Below are 20912 nucleotides of genomic sequence, written 5' to 3'. Positions count from 1 at the left end.
ACCCTGTATTTAGACGTTTAGATATGTAAATGCTGACACTTAAACACTGTTGTGTTCACAATTTGTTTAAGCTGCCCCCCAGGTAAGTCAGTTATTGCAGGTTTCACTGCACCTTCCAGAGTGTGAAGTAGGTGATTAGTTAGCCCCCGTGGCTAACTAACCACTTCTTATTGTATTTATTATAAATACACTATAATTTTAAATGCATCACAATGCTTCACACAAACTGCTCGCAGGCTTAATCACTTCTGTGACACAGCAACAGGGGACAAGAAAAGACTACAAATTCTAGCTTTAATCAATGATGCATCGTGAATCGTTGGTTGTTAATTTGCTTTGGGGGCGAAACAAATGCAGGACAAATGTGCACGGACAGGAACTCGGTGTGCAGATGCCTGGAGGGGACAGGATGATCTAATGTGTGACTGTGGAGAGGGTGAGAACAGGGGTGGGAGTGGAGGTGGAGGTAGTGGGGTGTCACAGTTAAAGGTGGAGCCCTTTCTTTCAAGTTGAGGTTAAAAGCTTCTGAGGCGCTGACCTTGGATTGAAAGGTCTCCGGGCGGAGTGACTCATAAACAGGTGTTAGGACAGCTGTAACACAGCCCACAGGGACAGGGAGCGGGCATTCTTCACACTAATGGGGCTACTTGGCATTATAACAGTAATGGAAATAATTCCTCAAGATGATTGCATGATAATAATATATAATATGCTCAACACTGAACGTAACATAGTATCAATGTGATTGAGAGCCAATTACTGTAGCCTTAAGTTGCTCATATATAAGGGGTCAATACTTAATATCTGTCATTTTAATGCCATTTTGGGGTTAACAGGACTCTTCAGCAGGGCAGAAAAGAATTCAAGATTTAATTGTAGTATTTAAATAGACCATTAAGGGTCACCTTAACTCTATATCCCAAGTACAGATTATTAATAAAATTCTGCCAATAGCTCGGTTAGCGGCTCCTTGTACTGAGGAAGGCAGGTTAAATCTCAGGTATTAGGCTACACTCAATGATGGTGGCTAACATTTGATCTTGAAAATATCAGTCTAAACCTGGTTATGGGCCTGCTACATATTGAATAACATTTGAATAAAATGTCTGATCTCCTTAGGTGCGATATATATTGACGTGCATCTCATCAGTTGAATACATTAAATGCCAGAGGGATATCAAAGGGAGGAATTAAATGACAACCCTTAACTCTCTGTGGAATGTCAAGATATTTCTACAATTCTTTCCACTCCAGAAATCTTATCTCATCATGACTTACCGTGAAGATGTTTGTGGCCCACTGAGAGTGTTACTGCGTCCAAGTTCATCGCAATTAAAACACTCTTAGTCAGCCCACTATGTATTATTTCCCAAACCTTTTCAGGTTATCTTGCCTTCACCAGGGTGGTAAAACCCAATTGGCATTCTCATCGGGGCATTGTGTTAGTTTGGATTCTCTCCAACTTGGTTACCATTCTGTAAAACTCACATTGTGTATTATGCGTTGTGTAAACTGATGTTAAAAGTGTACTCACTCAGTTCTGCGATGCTGCCCACCCGGGTTGCGAGCAGTGACTGTTCCAGCGTGCGGAGCTCGGCCTGGGTGTATCCCTGGCCCTCACCCCCCCTCCCTAAGCGCTGCTGGTCCCGGTGCAGGTTCAAACTCTCCGGGAGGCTCAGCACACCTGCAGACATGGGAACACTCAAATCAGCACTTACAGTAAACTATTCAAAACAGAGTTGATAAGCTGGGTGGGAAAAAACAACAACATTCCTTTCACATGCAGCAGTTAGAGAGCAAGCTAGTCGTAGGTTAATAGCATACTGAACTGTAATCTTAATTTCTTGGGGAAAACATCACAGCTGGTATCAGGAATATAAACCTCAGACTGAACGTTTTAGTGAATGGGATGCTGATTTATTTTGTCTCCGGTGATGTGTAACGTAGCTCACGCAAAGGTTTTCTTTTTAATATCAGAATTACATGATTAGAAGTGCATAATTCAAGCAGAATCGCTTACCATCTTGGAAATAAATTGGCTCTAAAATGAATTTTGAGACTTGTAGTTTGATAGTACTCTCCTCTTGGCTGCACACCCGACTTTTAGTTCATAGCTTGAACTCTTATTGAGCCAATTAGGCCACGAGCCACATTTGTTACTTCAAAGCTGTACATTCAAAGCGCAAATTTGAGCATAAACAGTGGTGGGATGTGTATTTTCCATGTGGTCGCAGGTGTGTTCTGTGTTTTCACCTCCCTCTTAACTAGGTGCAGCAGTCAGATACTGTTGGCTGGAGAGGAGTAATCCATTTAGGTGGTGTTACTGCAGCCAGGCTTTGTTTAACTGCAGAGAATTGTGGCATTGTGACAGATGGGATATTGAGTTTTTTTTGCTACCAGCGAATGGAAAGCAACACCCTGCAGAGTGCTAATCCTAATGACATGGCGCAGGGGGATACGCTGTTTCTCAACAAACAGTAATTACAACATGGAGGAACTTAGTCAATGTGTCTGTGTGTGATGCCAGCACATAAGACAAAAGACCCACACAATGGATACAGTGCAGCAGGCCCAGGAGTCTGGAGTTTTCCCTCCAGCTCCAGATTTCTCCCACCATGTCCTCTTCCCACAGTGTCCAGCCCATGAATTCCAGTATTCCCTCTTCCTCCCACAGCCTTTCTGGGGAGGTCAGCTTTATTTGGAGCCTCCAATAATGATTGAAACAGCTTTTTCTATTACTGTTTAACCATTGAACAGTATTGATGGAACAGCTGGTGTTAAGGTGTGTCTCAGATGGAATTTCTTGAAACAAAAAAGGATGGTTTTGGTCCGCAGTGTTGCAGCATTTCTATATTCCAAAGAGAGGAAAGATTGCCCTGTGGGCAATGATTTGGTGGTTTTAATGGGCTACATTTTGTAGACATACCGCTGTTTCATGAAAATATTTCAAAGTGTAGTTTGGAGCTATTTCACACTAAAATATAGTAATTTAAAATGCTCTTTCGATGGTTATATGTAACCAAGACCTTTAAAAAAAAAAAAAGAACATTCATCCCCATGTAGCCCAGTTAATCTTAACACGTCTTTTGACCTGCAAATCAAAGTTGGTGCTTTTACACAGATTTTGAGCAAGATAATTATGAATAAAAACATGATTCATTGAGTTTATAAAGCTAACTTTGGAATTATGCATGCTTTTCTAAACAGAAGGTCAGAGATCAAGAGGAAGTCTGTGAAACTGCAAGTAAACAGCACATCAGTGTTGCTCTGCTGCAATATGCTCAGCTCTGCAAATGTCTAGGGAAACCAAAGCCCAAAAAAGAAAAGTGAAAAGGTCTAAAAGAAGACTTCAGAGTGCCTGATGGGAAACAGAAAAGCAGGAAATCCTCCAACCTCGGTCAGACGCTCTCCATCTCCATGTCTAAGAGTGAAGCTAAGAAATCGCCTCTAATTACCAAAACCATATTGGCATTCATGGCTATCTTTGCCGGAGATTTAGTGTTTGGCATTTTGGGGTTAGAATTTGGGGGTTTCTGTAATAAAGACCTCCCATCTCCCCCAACTTCCCTCTCCCCAAATGTTTTCTATTTTTTCCCCCTACTGCCCTTTCTATTCTTTTAACATAATCCTGGGGTACCAGGGAGCCCTTTGCTGAATCATTCATCCTGTCAGATCAAGACATATAAACAAGTCTGCAGCTCTCTCTTTCCCCACCTCGCACTTCCTCTACATTTTATCTCTCACCCGCACTTGGCTTCTTCGAATAGAAAAAAAGAAGTAATATTTGATTCTATGTGTTGTTTGTGTAATAAACATCAGAGGTGAGAAAGCAGCCAGTCTGGCCCCTTGGAAATTAGGAGAGAAAAAATAAATAAAAAAAGAAACGGGGATAGAGGAAAGAGTGGATGCTGGAGTGGAAACGTCTGATTAAAAAATGACAAGCAACATGAGACTCTGAGGCATTGCAGGCATGCTTTATGACCTCATATTTCTAAGTCACTTCAACCACATCTTTCTGTGACCTTCGAAGCAATTGGATGAGCTTGGCAGTGTATATGCGCATACTTGAGAAACAGTCTAATCCCAGATAAACAGACATGGCCTGCATTTTTTATTCTGGGGCTCCCTTCGTCTCTACTCCTGCCGGGCAGATGAAGACGGAGACTGGGTCACGGGGACAAGACTACTTTGGAGCTCCGAGCGGTGTACCAAACTCCCCTGAGTCATCTCTGCTGATACTGCTGCTTGTGCAAGACATAAATAATGTAGAGAATATTGAAGTGTGCAGGTACTGTATATGCACACAACAGCTGTCTGTATGTGAGAGGAGAACATTTGAGGAAAAGGTTTGGAGTTTGGAATTCATTTATTAGAGAAACAGAGGACAGAAAAAAAACAATTCCCATGGCCTAGAACAAAGCAATTTATATAACTCTCACAGCTTAAGAACAAATATGCTACTCTTTGATATAATAGAGCTTAATAAAGCCACTGGCATGTTAATAAAGCGACTTCTCAATCCAGTTTTTGATGTTTACATGAGTCTGATGAGCTAAAGATGGTTTGAGAGGAAGCAACACAAATATGGTTCTTTTTATTTTGGGGTTGTTGTTTTACAGCTACTAAGGATGTACTGTGAAAACACAGAGAGCTAAGGGTTCAGCTCAGCTCACGGTTCCAGTTATGTTTCGAAATGAGTCCCTTAAATCGTAACATACAGTCGGTTGCTTGTTGCTAATGTCCACAAATGTAGTTCAACTGCAGTGAGTCTTGACTCACGTTTACCAAAGCTCAAAAATAACAATAACAATAATAACACCCTTAAAGCAATAGTCTCGACATTTGACAACACTTTCTGAGTATGACTGAAAGTTAGACAAGAAAATCAATACCACCATCATATCTGTGTGATAAATAAAGATGCAGCGGTTAGCCTAGCTTAGCATAAAGACAAGAAGCAATGGGGAAAAAAAAACTAGATTAGCACTGTCAAAAGCAAAAAACAAACTCCCATCCAGCACATGTAAAGCTCACTTTTTTACACATTATGTGGTTTGATTAATCTGGGCTTTATAGGTGTTAATTGATGTATTTGTTCCCTTTAGAAAGAACCAAGCTAGCCGTTTTCCACTGCTTTCAGTCTTTATGCTAAGCTAAGCTAACTCCTGGCCGAAGCTTCACATTCAACAGACAGATATGGGAGTGGTGTTGATTCTGGATCTCTGCAAGAAAGCAAATAGGCCGACTTCCCAAAATGTTGGACTATTCTTCTGACAGCTATTAACACGCTGATAAAAACAATAGCATTTAGCAAAACATAAAAGGTATAGATACAAATATAAACAGAACACTGTTGCTGATTCTGATTCCCTTTACACATACGCCTGAAATCTTAAAACAATGTGAGAGGAGTCTGAGACAGACGGTCCACAGACAGACGGTCCACTGCAACCCTTCTAACAAAATATTAAATAGTGTTTACTGAATTTCTGAGAACCTTGAATGGCCTTGTTAGGTTATGTCACTGGACAAGAAGCGATGCATCGTTTTTTTTGTTTTTTTTACATGTTCTTCAATGTTGTAGAAGATTACTAATGCATATGTGCGGGCTGCAACTAACACTTACTTTGATCATTGATTTATCCGCAGATTATTCACTTCATTGGTCTTCAAACTGTCAGAAAATTGTGAATAATGGCAATCGTACATTTCCTTATTGCTAATTTGTCCTACCAACAGTTTACTGTCACATAAGACAAGAAAAGCATTAAATCCTTATCCTTTTAATATGCTGTCGATTGACTTATGGATTTACCGAATCAGGCTTCAGCTCTACATATGGCTCTTAGCTATTGAGTATGTAGTTTTAAATGCACAGACAAGGACACAAGAAAATGTGTTTGTGTGTGTGTGTGTGTGTGTGTGTGTGTGTGTGTGTGTGTGTGTGTGTGTGTGTGTGTGTATAATGTATATTTCCCTATACAGACTTTCCTGTCTCTTGCATGAAAAAGCATCATTTAAAAAAGATCTTTTTTAGAATTGAAATGGGAGATGGGATTGTCTGGACGGTTGGAGATCAAGCACAAGACTTAATGGGATTTGTGATCAATGCCAACCCTTTTCACGATAGACAGCCAATCCCTTCTGAATGGCTTCACCACTCAAGAGCAAAGAAAGCTCAATTCCTTAATGCCCGACCTTTGAACAGTCTCCTCGAGACAAATCTCTGCAAAAGAAAAAACAATAAGTGAGTGCCCAATAGGGAGTGAAGCTTGATGACTGGGTGACATTATGAATTGCTAGAAGCCAAATGCACTGAGCCTCTCCTACTCTAAAAAAGGAAAAGTCAAGGTCAGTCGGGTCACTTTGACGCAGTGAAGCATCATGTTCTGGTATTCTCTCCGTCACCACATGGCTCAGCTCCCTTATTTTCTGCAGGAATGTCCAATCGATTTTTTTTATGTGAGAAAGTGGCGCTCTCCCCTTGTCAGGGAGGAAACTCTGCCGGAATATTAACAGGTAGTTGCCATGGCAACAGGCGACTGCTGCCTAACATTACAGTGATTGCCTGAGCTGGAGGCAAAAAGCAGCATTTTCTTTTTCTGTCTTTTTTGCTGTTACTGTAAGGAAAAGCACATGAAAAAAAAGCTCTCTCGCTGCTCTGAGAGTTTTAAGCCCCAGAGTCACATCCACGTGGATGACCAGCCATCCAACACAAAAAGGATCTCATCATAGGGGGATGATTCAGTTGGGTAATTGCTGCATCTATGGTACCAGAGAGACATTTATTCTCTCATCAATAATGAATGAATGTACTTGAGGCTCAGACCACATTAGCAGTGAAATGGCCAAAATGATTAAACGGCCGACCCAACTGGCAAACTGCAAATGTCAGCCGTAGATCCATGACCCAGCTGTTGGTAGAAGCCCACAGCAGTGAGAGTAAGAGTGGACACCGAAAGAAAGTAGAGCCCCATTGTGCATTTATGACAAAGTGAAGGTCTAATAAGTTATAAATGTTTTAGAGTGGTCCAAGCTTTGTTGCTCCCAAGTTGATCATCAGCTCTCATCTTCTCTACAAAGAATAATGAAGCACGTGGTTCGTTGACGTTAGCAACTTAACCAGCCATACTCTATGTGTATATAATATATCAGGAAAGCGAGAAGGTTCAAATAAATCCATATTCTGAATGCAGAATACAGAGACCCAAAAGTCCGAAAACATACAACATGCTTTTTTGAACTTGTGAACTGTGTGAGCAAAATGTGGAATTATTAATTGTATGCGAACAACCTCAACATGTTGTGTGCAATGGTTATCTTGTGGGGGACAATATACAGCAATTTACCATATATTCATAGGCGTCTCTACCATGCAGATGCACACGGCAACCTCAACATATAGAGAAATTAATCAAGTTTTATTTTCATTGTCAAAATAATTCTTGCCACTCTAGCATAAACAGACATTGGACTGTCCTCAGCAGGAAGCATTTGCTCTGTATTTCAGGACAAAATGCAAGTTGGAAGATGCATTACTTTAGATGTTGATAAACAGATGTAGATGTTCATAAAATGCAAATAAAATTGGTCCCTAATACTGTATCTGAAGTCTCTTTTATATAGACCTTAGAGGTCCCCTAATACTGTATCTGAAGTCTCTTTTATATAGACCTTAGTGGTCCCATAATACTGTATCTGAAGTCTCTTTTATATAGACCTTAGTGGTCCCCTAATACTGTATCTGAAGTGTCTTTCCCAAATTCAGCCTTGGTGCAGATTACAGCCACTAGAGCCAGTCCCCCATGAGCTTTCCTTATGTGCCATTTCTAAGTCTGTAGCTTTTGAGGAGGAGAGAGGGGGGGGAATTGTGGAGGCTGGCACTTTGCTTTTTTTGAATGCCAGGATTGTCTCTCTCTCTCTCTCATGGGGGGGCAAATTCTCGGGGCAGGCAAAGCAGAAAAGGAGGTAACCTTGCCCCTTATGACCTCATAAGGAGCAAGATTCCAGATCAGCCCATCTGAGCTTTCATTTTCTCAAAGGCAGAGCAGGATACCCAGGGCTCGGTTTATTTCGAGCCTCTGGGGGACCATAGGCAGGCGGGGGGGGGAACGCATATTAATGTTAAAAAAAATAATTCTTTACGTACCAAATTACACAAAGCATGTATGTATCTACATGGCTATTCTTTACTGGTTCTTCTCATAATGTTGATGAAGTTTTCAAAGAAACTGAGTCAAGAGAATCTTGGGAAATGAAGGCAAATTCAATGTTACATACTCTAACCTTTTTTTGAAAAATATTTATAGAAGCATTGGTAGCGGTCTCAAGCTTATAAATACCTCCCCTCAGATACACAACTTTGTGCACAAGGTAATAATTTGTGCCCACAAGATAACATCTTATTACCACAAGATAAAAAAAAAAAAGTAATCTTCTGGGACTTCAGGGGATTCGTAACAGAACTAATCGGGAGCCTGATATCAACTCATTAGTCAGAGTAAAATAAATAATAAACACACATTTCTGACTATCCAGCATTAGAGTAAGGCCAGTTAGAAGGGCACAACATCAGCAAGAGAGGAAGCTAATGAGACCGAGCAATCTTGAAACTAACAGAAATAATGATAGACATAAAACAGGTAAACATGCATAATGTAGCAATCTTGAGAAAGATTAGCAAAACCTTCCCCGATTCAGAATGACAAGTGATATAAAGGAACTTTAAATGAATGTATCAAAACCCAAAGGTGTTCTTTGTCTTTCATTATTTCAGTCTTGATGACACCCGCTCTGCTGCCTAGTAATGGGATAAAACTCTTCACATGGTGACAGCCCTGCAGTAATCACTGAGGAGCACCTTCTACATGGTGGATAATAGCTCAGTTTGGTGCCGTATTCTGACACTGCCCCTGTTTCTTTCACTGGCTTTCATCGCCTGTTTGCTCTGCAGACAGACAACACGCAAAGTGTCAGAGAGTACTACAATTATGGTTCTCACACACTGTGGCATTCTTGTACCTAAAAGGGGTGCCATGAAGGTTATAAAACAGAGCTCAGTGAAGAACATAAATCTGCTGCCTGAAAATAAGTAACGGAATAATAATGTCAATATCAGAAATAACAGAAGAGCAACAAAGAAGAGTGTCCCATTCTCTCTAGATAAGACACCAGATTCATTTTATTCTTACAAATTTCATTCAAATGTAGGGGAAATTGTATTCATTAGGCAGATCAAACATTTCTCAACGAGGATGCGGGACTGCCAAACAATGACCTGCTGCTAAATGGTACATTTTCACTTTTTCAGCCACCACTACAAAGGACTGGAATTGTTGAAATGTATTATTTCACACCACTTGTCCAATACCTCACTTTATGTCTAGATAATGTTACCTCTGGACCTCCCTCTCCCAACACGAGTGTTCACACATTATTCCAAATGGTTAGCCCAATTGCAAGCCTTTAAATTAAGCCTAAATTAACTTTTGTTTTATATATTTGTATCAAAGCAAAACCAAGTACAAAAGAGTGTATGTCTCTTTTTCAAACTAACTAAATCAATTGTATCAGTGTTATTTTGGGATGTTATTTACATGTTAACTCCCAGTGATGGGGACTTTGGAACAAGGCTTTTCACTGCAACATGCAGTATGTCCAACAGACCATTTTCATTATGATGGTGTACTTAACTTAACGTGTCGTGTCAAGTCTTTTTGTAATTAAATGCATTGTGTGCATTGTTGAGGCCTGACAAACATGTTGAATGCATTTCCTTCTTCGTAAACATATGTAAACATAACTTTTTATCTTTGAAGCTGTGAAATGTTTAAATCCATGTTTGCTAGCCTTTGAGGGGACTATTGTTATGTATTTTTTGGACGTTATCACCAAGGCGCTACCGACTGTCCACAGCGTAAAACCATCGGCAGGAATGTCAAACTGATAAGGGACCCACTCGCGAAAGCACACAACCACAGCTCCACCTTTAGGGCTTCGGTGCTCTGCGTACTCTGCTGTCACTTGCATTCAAACACGCCACCTCCACCCCAGCATCCATCTGCTGGCTCTTAGTCTAAGTTCACCTTGGGGGGAAGTTATCATCATCACTCCCCAATCCCTGCTGGGCTCAACTTGTTGTTTCCTTGTGGCGAGCAACAAGGTCAGAGTCTAGACGCACAATGACTGAACTGTTGTTCTTTTCGCCAAGTGGAATGTATCGTAGGTGTAACGAAACTCCTGATATCTCGGGATATGACTGGGAAATACAACTAGGAAGGTCTAACATGGCTGGTTGTAACTATAGTCAGTACGATATGATGTGAACGCAAAATAAGATATTCTAAAATGGACGCAGAACAGAGAATAAAGTAAAGTCCATTTTTCAGCAAACTGTTTTCTTTTGTGTAATAAGCTGGCGTGGCTTTATGCGTGTTTTAGCTTCAGTTGCGCTAACAAACCTGAACATATCTCAATCTGTTCATTAGCATTCAAATGATCCACTTTTTTCCATCTCACTTGTTTCCAGTGAAAAGTCCCCTTCTTCTCCAGTGTTATAACAAGACGGGCTCTCACATCCTTATGAATAAATCAAAACAAATAGATGTACAGTATCCGGCCATGTAATGAAAACGTGTTTACTTGGTATGAGTTTTGACAGCGTATGCTCATCCGCTGCAAACCGGCTGCATTTAATACTAACATTAATACTTACATTGTCTTCCTCTGCCTCTCTCTGCATGTTTGCACACGTTCTCTTCATGACAATTTGTAACACTGCAGTCTTTAATGTGCACCCTTGACCTATTTTCAAGCAGAAAAGCCTGAATGAAATTAGCTTTTTGTTACCAGTTTATTCTGATATTTCTCAGAATATAATTAGAACATAGGGTGCACTTCATATCCCATCCTAAATACCCTGAGTTTATACATGTTACTAGGTGCCTTCCTGTTCTGAAGAACTGTAATCGTTGTAAAGTGGTTCCCATTGAAGGGTTCAGCTCCTTCAAAGGGCTCACCACATAAATCTAAGGGTTTGTGAGATCATTGTTAAAGTTCTGCTACACAACTTTGTATTCATTTTCCCTTTGAAATATAGGGGAGTAGACGTAGAAAGTAGCATAAAATGGAAATACGACAGTAAAGTACCTCCAAAGTACACTTACTTACTTTCCACCTGTTGCTAGGCTTACAGGAAGGTAACATGAACTTTGTGAAACCCGACTTGTTGTGAAAATTAGAAATTTTGCATGTTACTGCAATCTTAGTCTAACACGACGTTCCTCTCCCGAAATCGTTCAGTTGCCGTTGGAAATTCCGCCACATGTCCCTCATTTAGGCCAGATGTCTGTTACCTTGGGCTTTCTTTGTGTTGTAATTTTAAACTCTGGTCAATTTACGAGGACTATGGTTCTCTCAGATCTCTGCAGGGTAAACCCAGACAACTAGCTAGACTATCTGTCCAATCAGAGTTTTCTGTTGCACGACTAATACAACCTTTGAACGTACACGTTCCACCCAAACAAGTTCCTTCCCGAGGCTATTTTGCAGAGTTGCTCCGAACGGCGCATAGCATCGCCCAAGACGATTGTGATTGGTTTAGAGAAATTCCAATAAACCAGAGCACGTTTTTCTCCCATCCTGGAATGCTGTGTGGACTCACCGGACCCTCCTCCGCACCGCTGTGGAGGAAGGTCTGCCAAAACGACACTACTGCAAACTTAAACCAACTGACGCACTGTATGGCATATAGTGTTGAAGTTCCCTTGATAACTTTGATCTCTAAACTTTAAAACCCCAAATATTAATTTGCCTCCCTTATAGCTCTACATAAAATGGATTTTGCAATTAACAATCACAAGACATATTGTTTTCAGGGAGAAAGGTGTTGCACCAGATGGCCTTCCAAACAATTTTCTGGTCCTGTGCCGGATTCACAGCGAGTGAGCCGTGCATCAGAAACACCTTCAAATGAAGGGAACCGAGGCCTTGGTATTTATTGTGATGAATCCATATGTTCAACATCATAATTCACACACAATAAAAACAACATGAACATGGTAAGTCAGTCTCTGCAGGTTGTTTTGTTGCTTAATCTAGTTGCAGAGTGATCTGCATTATGAGGAGCCTAATCCTTCATCATTTGGGCATCTTTATCATGCCAAGGCAGACGGATTGCAGGTGGCATGCCAGACGCCTTCCTATATTTACAATCTCCATCGAGGGCACAGGACCATTTCCTTGCATCTAACTAATAAATCGGGAAGCCTCTGCATGTGTGTGTTTGTTTGTGTGTGTCTCATGAACCGTTCATCCAATCTACTTTACACTTGGTTTCCTGGGTACCCGATGAACTTGGAGGTTTGGAATGTGGACAGCATTGGATTTTAAACTGTGAATAAAACTAAAAGACTGCGGAAAAAAGGTGGAGGGAAAAAAAAGTGCTGCCATAACGCTGGTTCTTCCGTGTCTACCCCCCACATTAAAGGTTGATCTTAAATTCCCTCTGCATTTCGCTACGGGGAAACTCACAAATAACGATTTCTACCCCTCACGATAAAAGCTCAGTTTAAATTCACTCGGATCATTTCCCTTAGAGGAATCTCAATCAAAAGGCATTTTTTGCTGACACTAGATCGTATAGACACTATATCGTATTAAGTTGCTGTGTGCTGTAAATTCACCACTTCTTCCTTCTCACTCAGACTCACCCTCTGTGCTCACCCTGGGTCCGGTTGTAAGTGTGCTGCGAAATTATGACACTAATAACATTACCGTTTGCAAAATACCCCAAATCCATTCTTTAATGCTAACCGTCAAGCTACTAAACCTATTTGGAAATTAACACCTCTGCTGAAAAAGAGAAAACAGTCAAATGTAGTTAAAGAAAAACTCTCTGTATGTGCATTGCCTTCCACCTTTTCTTCCTCTCCCTCTGTCTCTCTGTCTCTCTCTCTGCACACACACTCTCACATTCCGCAGCCAAATCTGTCTCTGTGAGTCCGTCTCTGAACTTGCTGATTGCTCTCATTACGGGCCGGATTGGGTGGCGCATGGCGCACTGCCATCGGTCCATAAGGCAAATGTCTGTGATTACTCCACATTTTAATTGTGATATTTTGTAAATTCTGAATCTGCCCTGTCTGTCAAGTAAATGTGGTGGTATGTTTTTCCTGTTTTCTATTTCCTGTTTGGCCCGTTCCAAACAGGCCCATTTTGAACGGGCACTGTGCTAGTGAATAAAATCAGCACAAAACCTCTCTTTGTGCCTTGAACAACACCACTGTCTTGTCTGTTGCTTGCATTATGCGGATATTATTTATTCAAAATGCAAAATGAGTGGTCTGCATCGCCTGGTTCAGTCTGTGTTCTCAATGGACTCGTCTGACTCATCCCAATCACCGGGGGCGAAGAGGCAGCGTAATGCAATCAGACGCAAAATAAATATCAGCAGAGGGTCAGCATTAAGTGGTCTGAAAACAATGAAGCGAAACCCAAACCTTTTACCCATCAATGTAGTTCTATTATTCACAAATTCAAAAAATAGAGTAAAACTTCTTAGCACATACTCCAAATTTTATTTTAGTTTTTGGACATTTAATTTAGTTTTCCTCTCACTCACTCCTGTTAAATTCACGCCATAGTGTTTGCATAAAACTTTGATATCCACAGTTAATTCTCCTTTATAGTATGACTGAACAGCATAATCCAGTCCAACTGACATCATATAAAAATTAGTATGAAAAAGGTCAGCCATCAGCTACAAAACATCTTTTCCCTTTCGTAAGCAGCCTTTCTAAATACAAGATGAAGAAATGATCCCGCTAGACACATGAATTCCCCCCCACACACAGGAATCAAATAGGTCTGCTGCTCATTGGCCGCTGTTTCCTCTGGTAAAAAAAAAACAAAACAAGCAAGCCAATCAAACCATTTTAGAACTTTTTTTATGAATGACTGTGCCATCTTTTGTACCAGAAAACAGCGACAGAACAATCGCATCAAGGTTTGATGAGATAAACACAGTTACAGTACGGCTTGTTGGAGGTCGAGTTACAGAAATAAAACCTCATAAATCAAACAAATATTCTTCAATTTGCATGACAAACGTTAAATTAACCGACCCTCTGTGTTGCTTTAAGATATGTCAAAGGGACAGGCACATCAGTAACTCTGTCAGGTAAAATATCACCAAGCTGATTATTTAAGTGATAAATCAACTGGCAAAGGTTTGCACAGATGAAGTGACAGTGAAGAGTATATTTACACAAAGCCAAAATATCTTACTCCGGTGAATTTAACCACGCATAGGGACACAATATGAATAAAGTTTTAATTAAACTTTCTGTGCATCTTTGTAGGTTCAATCAGTCCGAGCACCAGCTACAGTATAGTACCATTTGTATTCTGCTTCAAGCTCGTACCATTTGCCCGAGAAAGACAAACATCTGCAAGGATGAAAAGGAAACAAACTACTTTGGATCCCACAGTCGCCTATAGTCCAGGCTGCATTTACATTTTAAAGGCCAGGAAAGCACCATTTTCTCAATTAAATTCTTGCTGTGAAGGACGTGGTGCTTCTGTACAAGAACAGTTTTGGTTCTTTCACATGAGGTTTGTCTGTCATCTTCTCACTGGTTTGAAGTGGCAATTTAGCAATATTATATTAATATGTGATGACAGCTGTAGGGTTCTGTTGTTGTGTTGCCAGCACGAACAAATCTTTGTCCCCTAATCTCTTCATAAATAATAACTAAGAATGCTTTTGGCAAACTTTAACTCAGACTTATTTTTCTGTGAATATTACATGGTTTCCAGAAATATTAGTTTTCAGACAACGATCGACTTACAAACACATGCTGTGGAGCCCACCTTTGGTCAAACCCACACGACTCTGAGCTTAAGTTTAGACACCATTTTAGATACCAAATACCTTAGACTGAATTTTCTAAACTGTGGATAAAACAACATACAAAATGTTGTTCCTTTGATGGGATGGTGCAACCAGATAAAAAAAAAAACTACTACTGGATACCAGATGTCCGAGGGTGTTATTGATACTGATATTCGGGAGTTCAAAAGAAATCCTTTACTGACATTTTGGCCGACAGTTATGATTATGCTAAGCAACAGATCCTGATACAGTTCAACTAAATATTTTCTTTTAAGTATTGTAACCAAGAGTAACTTGCCAGTGCTCTCTGGAGTTTTAGTTTGGCATTTCAGTTCTTCAATTTTGTCAGTGATCCGGACGACATACACACCAGTACCATCCGCAACAAGCCATTATGAGCCGATTTATCCCCATGGCTGATTAAACAGCCTAGCTGTAATGTATTAAATTGTATCAGTCAGGAATAATCAAACTATTTAACGGGAAACAAAAGGGGGACACTGTATGTTACAGAGAAATAGCATTTTAAAGTTTGTGCTTGTTTGGACAAGAAGCCTGGACAGTATGAAACCTGTGCCAGCCCTTTATGGATTCAGCATCTCGCTCAAGGTCCTGTGGTACGGCCACGTTAAAAGGATCAACACTGTTTTCGTTCGGCCTGTCTGTCTCATTCTGCTGCATCCTCCCAGTGCTTTCATTCTCAATCAAACAGCATTTCAGCGGATTGACCTGATCGATAATGCTGTGTTTTGAGAGGATTTTTACTTGCATTACACAGACCGATGCAGAGTGTGAACCTCCTGCTGACTGCAGAGAACACATCTGGTGCTTTTTCAGACACTGTTCCATTCGGAAAACATCCCAAAAGATGCTGACGGCCATTGGGGTTTATGTACTCACACTATTACATTACAGCTATATATAGCACATACATGTATTTAAAGGTCAGCTTCAAGGCAGCATATGATCAAACATTTATCACTTTTTTTTTTAGTAGTGTGGGAGAATCTCATTCCTGTGGGTTTTCCCTGAAGGAATTTGTAACAGGTATAGAGAGGAGGATGGATGCTATCTAGCCCGTCAGCCCCTCCCGTGTCGCCATGTGTACCCAAATAGAACACGTCTCTAATTTGGCAAGTGCGGCGGCTGACATTTGGATCCTCTGCCCTGCGGGAAGGGTAACGACCTCGCATTATGATGCTGCTACCGTACAACACCTGATCTGTTCTCTGTTCAGCAGCATGTTCTCACACTGCACCGCTTAGTGTAGCTCACACAAAAATTCCCTTCAAAACGGAGCGCAATCGATTGGGTCAATCTTCCAAAATGCTCTTTGATTGAAAGCAGAATCAGTGTGAGGCAGCAGAAAGAGACGGACTGGCCTCTGGCTTCTGAGGTCTCCCCCTACACAGAGGGCTGGAGCTTGATCCTCCCCTGCGACCATATCAAAGTACCTTTCAATAAGATCCTAAACCTCTCCTGGCTGCAGAGGGGCCACCGCATTGCTGACGCTGCAACACAACCAAAAGGAGGGGAGCTTTCCAAGGATAACAAGCAATCCACGACTTCTGTTAAACGTACCCCCCCCCTCCCACAAAAGCCCCTGGGAGTGTTTTTATCCCACCTCTCATCCTTTAAGCTACAGAAGCCTGGAGATGACGTCTGCAAGAACGTAACAACGATATGAGCAACTTAAGTCATTTTAACATGTAAACTATTGAGCATCAAATTTCAATCTAAGCCTTGGAAACCGCAGGAAAAAAATATAGGGTCTACTTTGTAGAGTTTTCCTGACTACATCAACTACAGCACACTTTCATTCACAGCGGTTTGTTTGTTTAAAGAATTAGTGTGTAAGTTTTTGATATTAATAAACGTCTGTTACATTCAAACCGTTGCCAAGTGAGTTGCTACGAAGCTAATTATGACTATCGGCTCCACACAATCCTCTCTGTATTTCTCAGAATGTCTATGTTCAGAAGATTGTGGCGTTTGGTGACTTCCCGCGCAGAAACTTGACTGACGATAATTACCTCTACCTCTCCATTTTTTCATCCTCTATGTCCTCCTTGGCTACTAGCAACTGCGCGAAAAAGTCTTTTATTCCTCACTGCTCCGTCAAGCTCTCATTTTATTCCTTCTTCACTGCCGATGCAGAGGAATGTCTGCACCAATCGCGGACTGCCGTGTTCCTAGCTCCACCTTTTAGTGTCGGATCAGAGTGCTTGGTACCACAGCAGAGGTGACACAAAAAACGGGAAGGAACGGAGTGGTTATTTTGGTACCATCCACAACGTTTGAGAATGGAAATGGAAAATTAACTGTTTTATGTGAACTCAACTGCTTGGTGAAAACATGGCTAAATTTATCATTATCATAATGATGTTTCATAGCCTTCCAGAAATTAACTGAAATGAAACAAACGCCACAATGATAAAAAAAATAAATTGATTTGCTGTGTAATATATAAACCTTACAGGCTTTTATAGATCATTTTTTGCATCTGCAACAACAAAAGCCATTAATGATTTTGAAAGTCCTCGTTACTTTCAGCACAAATCTGAAACACTACCCGAGAGTCCTCACACTGAGTGCCCCCAGCCCCGTGTACTGGCAATAAAATAAATAAAGCCCCAACACACCCATGTGCAGACAGAGCTGGCTGTGTGAGGCTTGATTGTCTGACATTAACAATTTTACCCTATATCCATTAAATGTGGGTTTAATTACCTTGAACGACAGACTTAGGCTGTGAGGCTTCCACATTTGTCTGGTTTTCACACACTTTTGAATAGCCATGTACCATGTGGGACGCCCAGATAGCTCAGTTGGTAGAGCAGGCGCCCATTTATAGACTCCTAGACGCAGCGGGCCAGGGTTTGACTCCGACCTGTGGGCCTTTGCTGTATGTCATTCCCCCCTCTCTCTCCCTTCATGTCTTCTTCTGTCCTGTCAAATAAAGGCCTAAAAAGCCCAAAAAATAATCTTAAAAAAAGTACAGTGTGTAATTACAGGATGTTGACATGAAGGCTGTATACAAGGTACAATAACTCGCATACGTTAACGTGGTAACAGACCACCCACCCAGGTGTTTTCACTTATGCCTGATTAGAGCTCCTCTCGTTACGTAATTTCCAGCATTGCTGCATCCAGCATCAACCTGACTGGAGGTCTAATCAAGCAGAGGATTAAAAACACCTGTGAGGATGTGCAGGCCTTCAATGAATGAATCCCCAAGATGTAAAAAGCCTCGCGCCAGTACTACCTGGACTTATGAAACTGTTGAAAACTGTATGATTCTTGTTGGAAAACGGCACATTAAAAAAAGACATATTTACAGTTTTGAAGGAGATAGACTTCTATACTTATTTCTCCTTTTGATTTTTTTGTTATTATGTTTTATTGGCTGTGTTGTACTCCGATGGTTGATGGTTGAGACAGAAAAAAAAACAGCCATAATAACTGTCATTACTTTGGGGGCTTTTTTGAAGGAAGGATAATAAAACATCAGCCTGAGTCATTAACACATTTTAAATAGGACACTAGTAACGGTGTTAAATACAAATTCAACTTCCATCATGTCACCTGTTTTATGAACAGTGTGGTTGCGAAATGGGATATACAATCCATTTTGGTTTTATAACCAAAAGAAATGACTATAATAGAAAATGTGCTACATTATGAAAGCAGCACCAGATAATAAAGGTTGTGGTGCTTCCCATTGATGAACCCTATTTCTTCCACATATGATCATTTTGGGCAGTAAAAAATACACTTATGTATGTATTAACTACAGCAGTCACTTCTCTTCTGGGGGATATTTACAAAAGCAAGGCATGAAAGTCCCCTTTGAACAGAGACAATAGCTGTGACGCAAGTGAAAAAATCCAAGCAGATTCGGACTGGCAGCTCTATATTTGGGGGCGATATGACTTAGTCTTGATGTTAAGGTTGGCGACATGGCTGATGTGACCATGCAGCGTGCTCACAGGTCACTGGGCTGCAAGGCATCGCGGCCAGTCGTGGAAGGTTGGGAAGTGGCTGAGGTTACACAGCTGTGACTGGCCGAAGCCCGGCGGCCAGCCTCCGATGAGTTCACACGTCCCAGCGGAGCCGCAGGGCTCTGATCCCACAATGAAAGAAGGAGAGCACGACAGAGATGATCAAGAGAGTGTGAGAGAACAAAAGGGACGAACCACAATGAACCTGAAGGATGCAGAGAGAAGAAGACACATACAGCATTTGAAAAGAAATCGGAGAGAATACAAATGATTGATGTGTTGAGACTGTAAAGGGGAAGCTGTGAGCATTGGAAAGAGACAGAGAGCCAGGAAGTCATGTTATTATCTTTCAGCTTCACTGTGATTATCTTTTTGAGGACTTATCGTCTCTTTCTGGCCTGAAGGAAAGGGACCGGCTCCGGCAAACAAAAAAACAAAAGAGACGTCTGACAAAAACGTCTGAGCCTGGCTCAACTTTTCTCTGCAATGCAATGTCATTGACCAATGTACTGTCTTGGCCAATCAAGTGCTTTGCGAAATAAGTAAGGATGATTCTACTGTTAACATACTGCTGCAGTGGGTCTGAATGGTCGCAAAGGCTTGTAATATGTCTGCTCCATCCCTTAGGGTCTGTGATCTGATCGACTTTTGCCTTGTTTAGTAATGTCTTAATCCAAAAACCCATTGCTTCCAAATCTTTCTACACATTACAAGCATTAAATCCCCCAGATTTATCTTTGTAAACTGTACGTGTGTCATACGAGAGCGGAGAGCCTGAGAGGCATGACAAAAATAACTAAAGTAGGTACACTATGATGTACCTTTCCTGTAGAGAGAGCCTGATCTTTTAAACAAGCGCTCCCATGTGAATGAAGGGCCATGTAGAGCCGCACATCATCATCATAGAAAATATCAAACCTCCTGCACTTCTATTTTCTAATGACATCTCTCTGGTAAAACCTGGATGTTTCTTGGAAGTGTGTGTGTGTGTGTGTGTGTGTGTGCACGAGCAAAAGCGTGCATCTGTGTGTGTGTGTGTGTGTGTGTGTGTGTGTGTGTGTGTGTGTGTGTGTGTGTGAGAGAGACAGTGTCTATGTGTCAGCCAGTCTGAAGCCATTCTCACATTCCCAGGCCGACTGCTCCGGCGTTAGCTCGATTAACAGTCGGCCATCTGTCCTCTCTTCCCTCCCTCGCCGCTGAGAGGGTTAACGCGACCTTCGGGTCCCCAAATATCGCCCAGTCCCAATGTTCCGACATCCCTGGGCCTGTCCAGATGGTCAGCATATGTCTACGCACCACGTACAGCGAGCTGACAGACAAGGCCGAGGAATGTGCACTTTCTGAGCTCAGTGGTTTCTTTACCCCGTGTGTCCCTCTGGTGTTTATTATGGACATCTTATATTATGTGCAAATAACATATGAATAACTTAAACAGTGTTGGGCTGACTACACCAAAAAAGGAGTCTATTATTATCTTCACAAATGTTTTGTTAAACCCATAAAACTAAAGATGCAGTTCTCTCTAATTTCATAGGAAATAGTTTGTTGAAATAAATGCTAAGTCCAAATTCTCTTGTAGTGGGTGATTTTCACTGCAACTGCCAATGTTTCATTATCAAGAGATTTAAAATACTTTTTACTTTTTTACTATTTTTTTACTTTTGGCTGCTTTTCTGCTGCTTTTCTCTGTTTTTGTCTTTGCAAATTTAATTCCTTTGAGTCTTGGATTGTTTATTGACCCAAACAAACACTTTGAGGGTTTCACCTTGGGATTCTGGGAACTTGTGATGGGTCATTTTTACTATTTTCTGACATATGGTCGTAACAATTGACCTTTTTCATAGCATCGGAAATCCCAGATGTTACTAAAACAACATTATGAGCCAGCATGCACAGTGGTAGGTCCCTGAAACTGTAGCAGCTAAATGGAATCCAGTCATTATTTATCGGTGCGTTTCCTACTGTGAAAATGCAAAATGCCTTCTGTGAAAAATCCATTTAAATTAGAAAAGTAATCA

General features: G+C 41.0%; 1 protein-coding gene across 3 annotated transcripts in view; it reads right to left on the bottom strand.

Annotated features, from left to right (window-relative positions):
* btbd11a (BTB (POZ) domain containing 11a) overlaps nucleotides 1–20912 on the bottom strand; it is a 172761-nt gene that overhangs the window by 51961 nt on the left and 99888 nt on the right. For all 3 annotated transcript variants that reach the window (XM_032505608.1, XM_032505609.1, XM_032505610.1), the window contains exon 2: nucleotides 1535–1684. In XM_032505608.1, coding sequence (XP_032361499.1) covers nucleotides 1535–1684 — 150 coding nt within the window. The remainder of the gene's footprint in view (nucleotides 1–1534; nucleotides 1685–20912) is intronic.

This window comes from Etheostoma spectabile, chromosome 23 (genome assembly GCF_008692095.1).
Source record: "Etheostoma spectabile isolate EspeVRDwgs_2016 chromosome 23, UIUC_Espe_1.0, whole genome shotgun sequence".
Lineage (NCBI taxonomy): Eukaryota > Metazoa > Chordata > Actinopteri > Perciformes > Percidae > Etheostoma > Etheostoma spectabile.
Note: the sequence above shows the minus strand (reverse complement) of the source record. Positions and strands in the feature narration are given on the sequence as shown.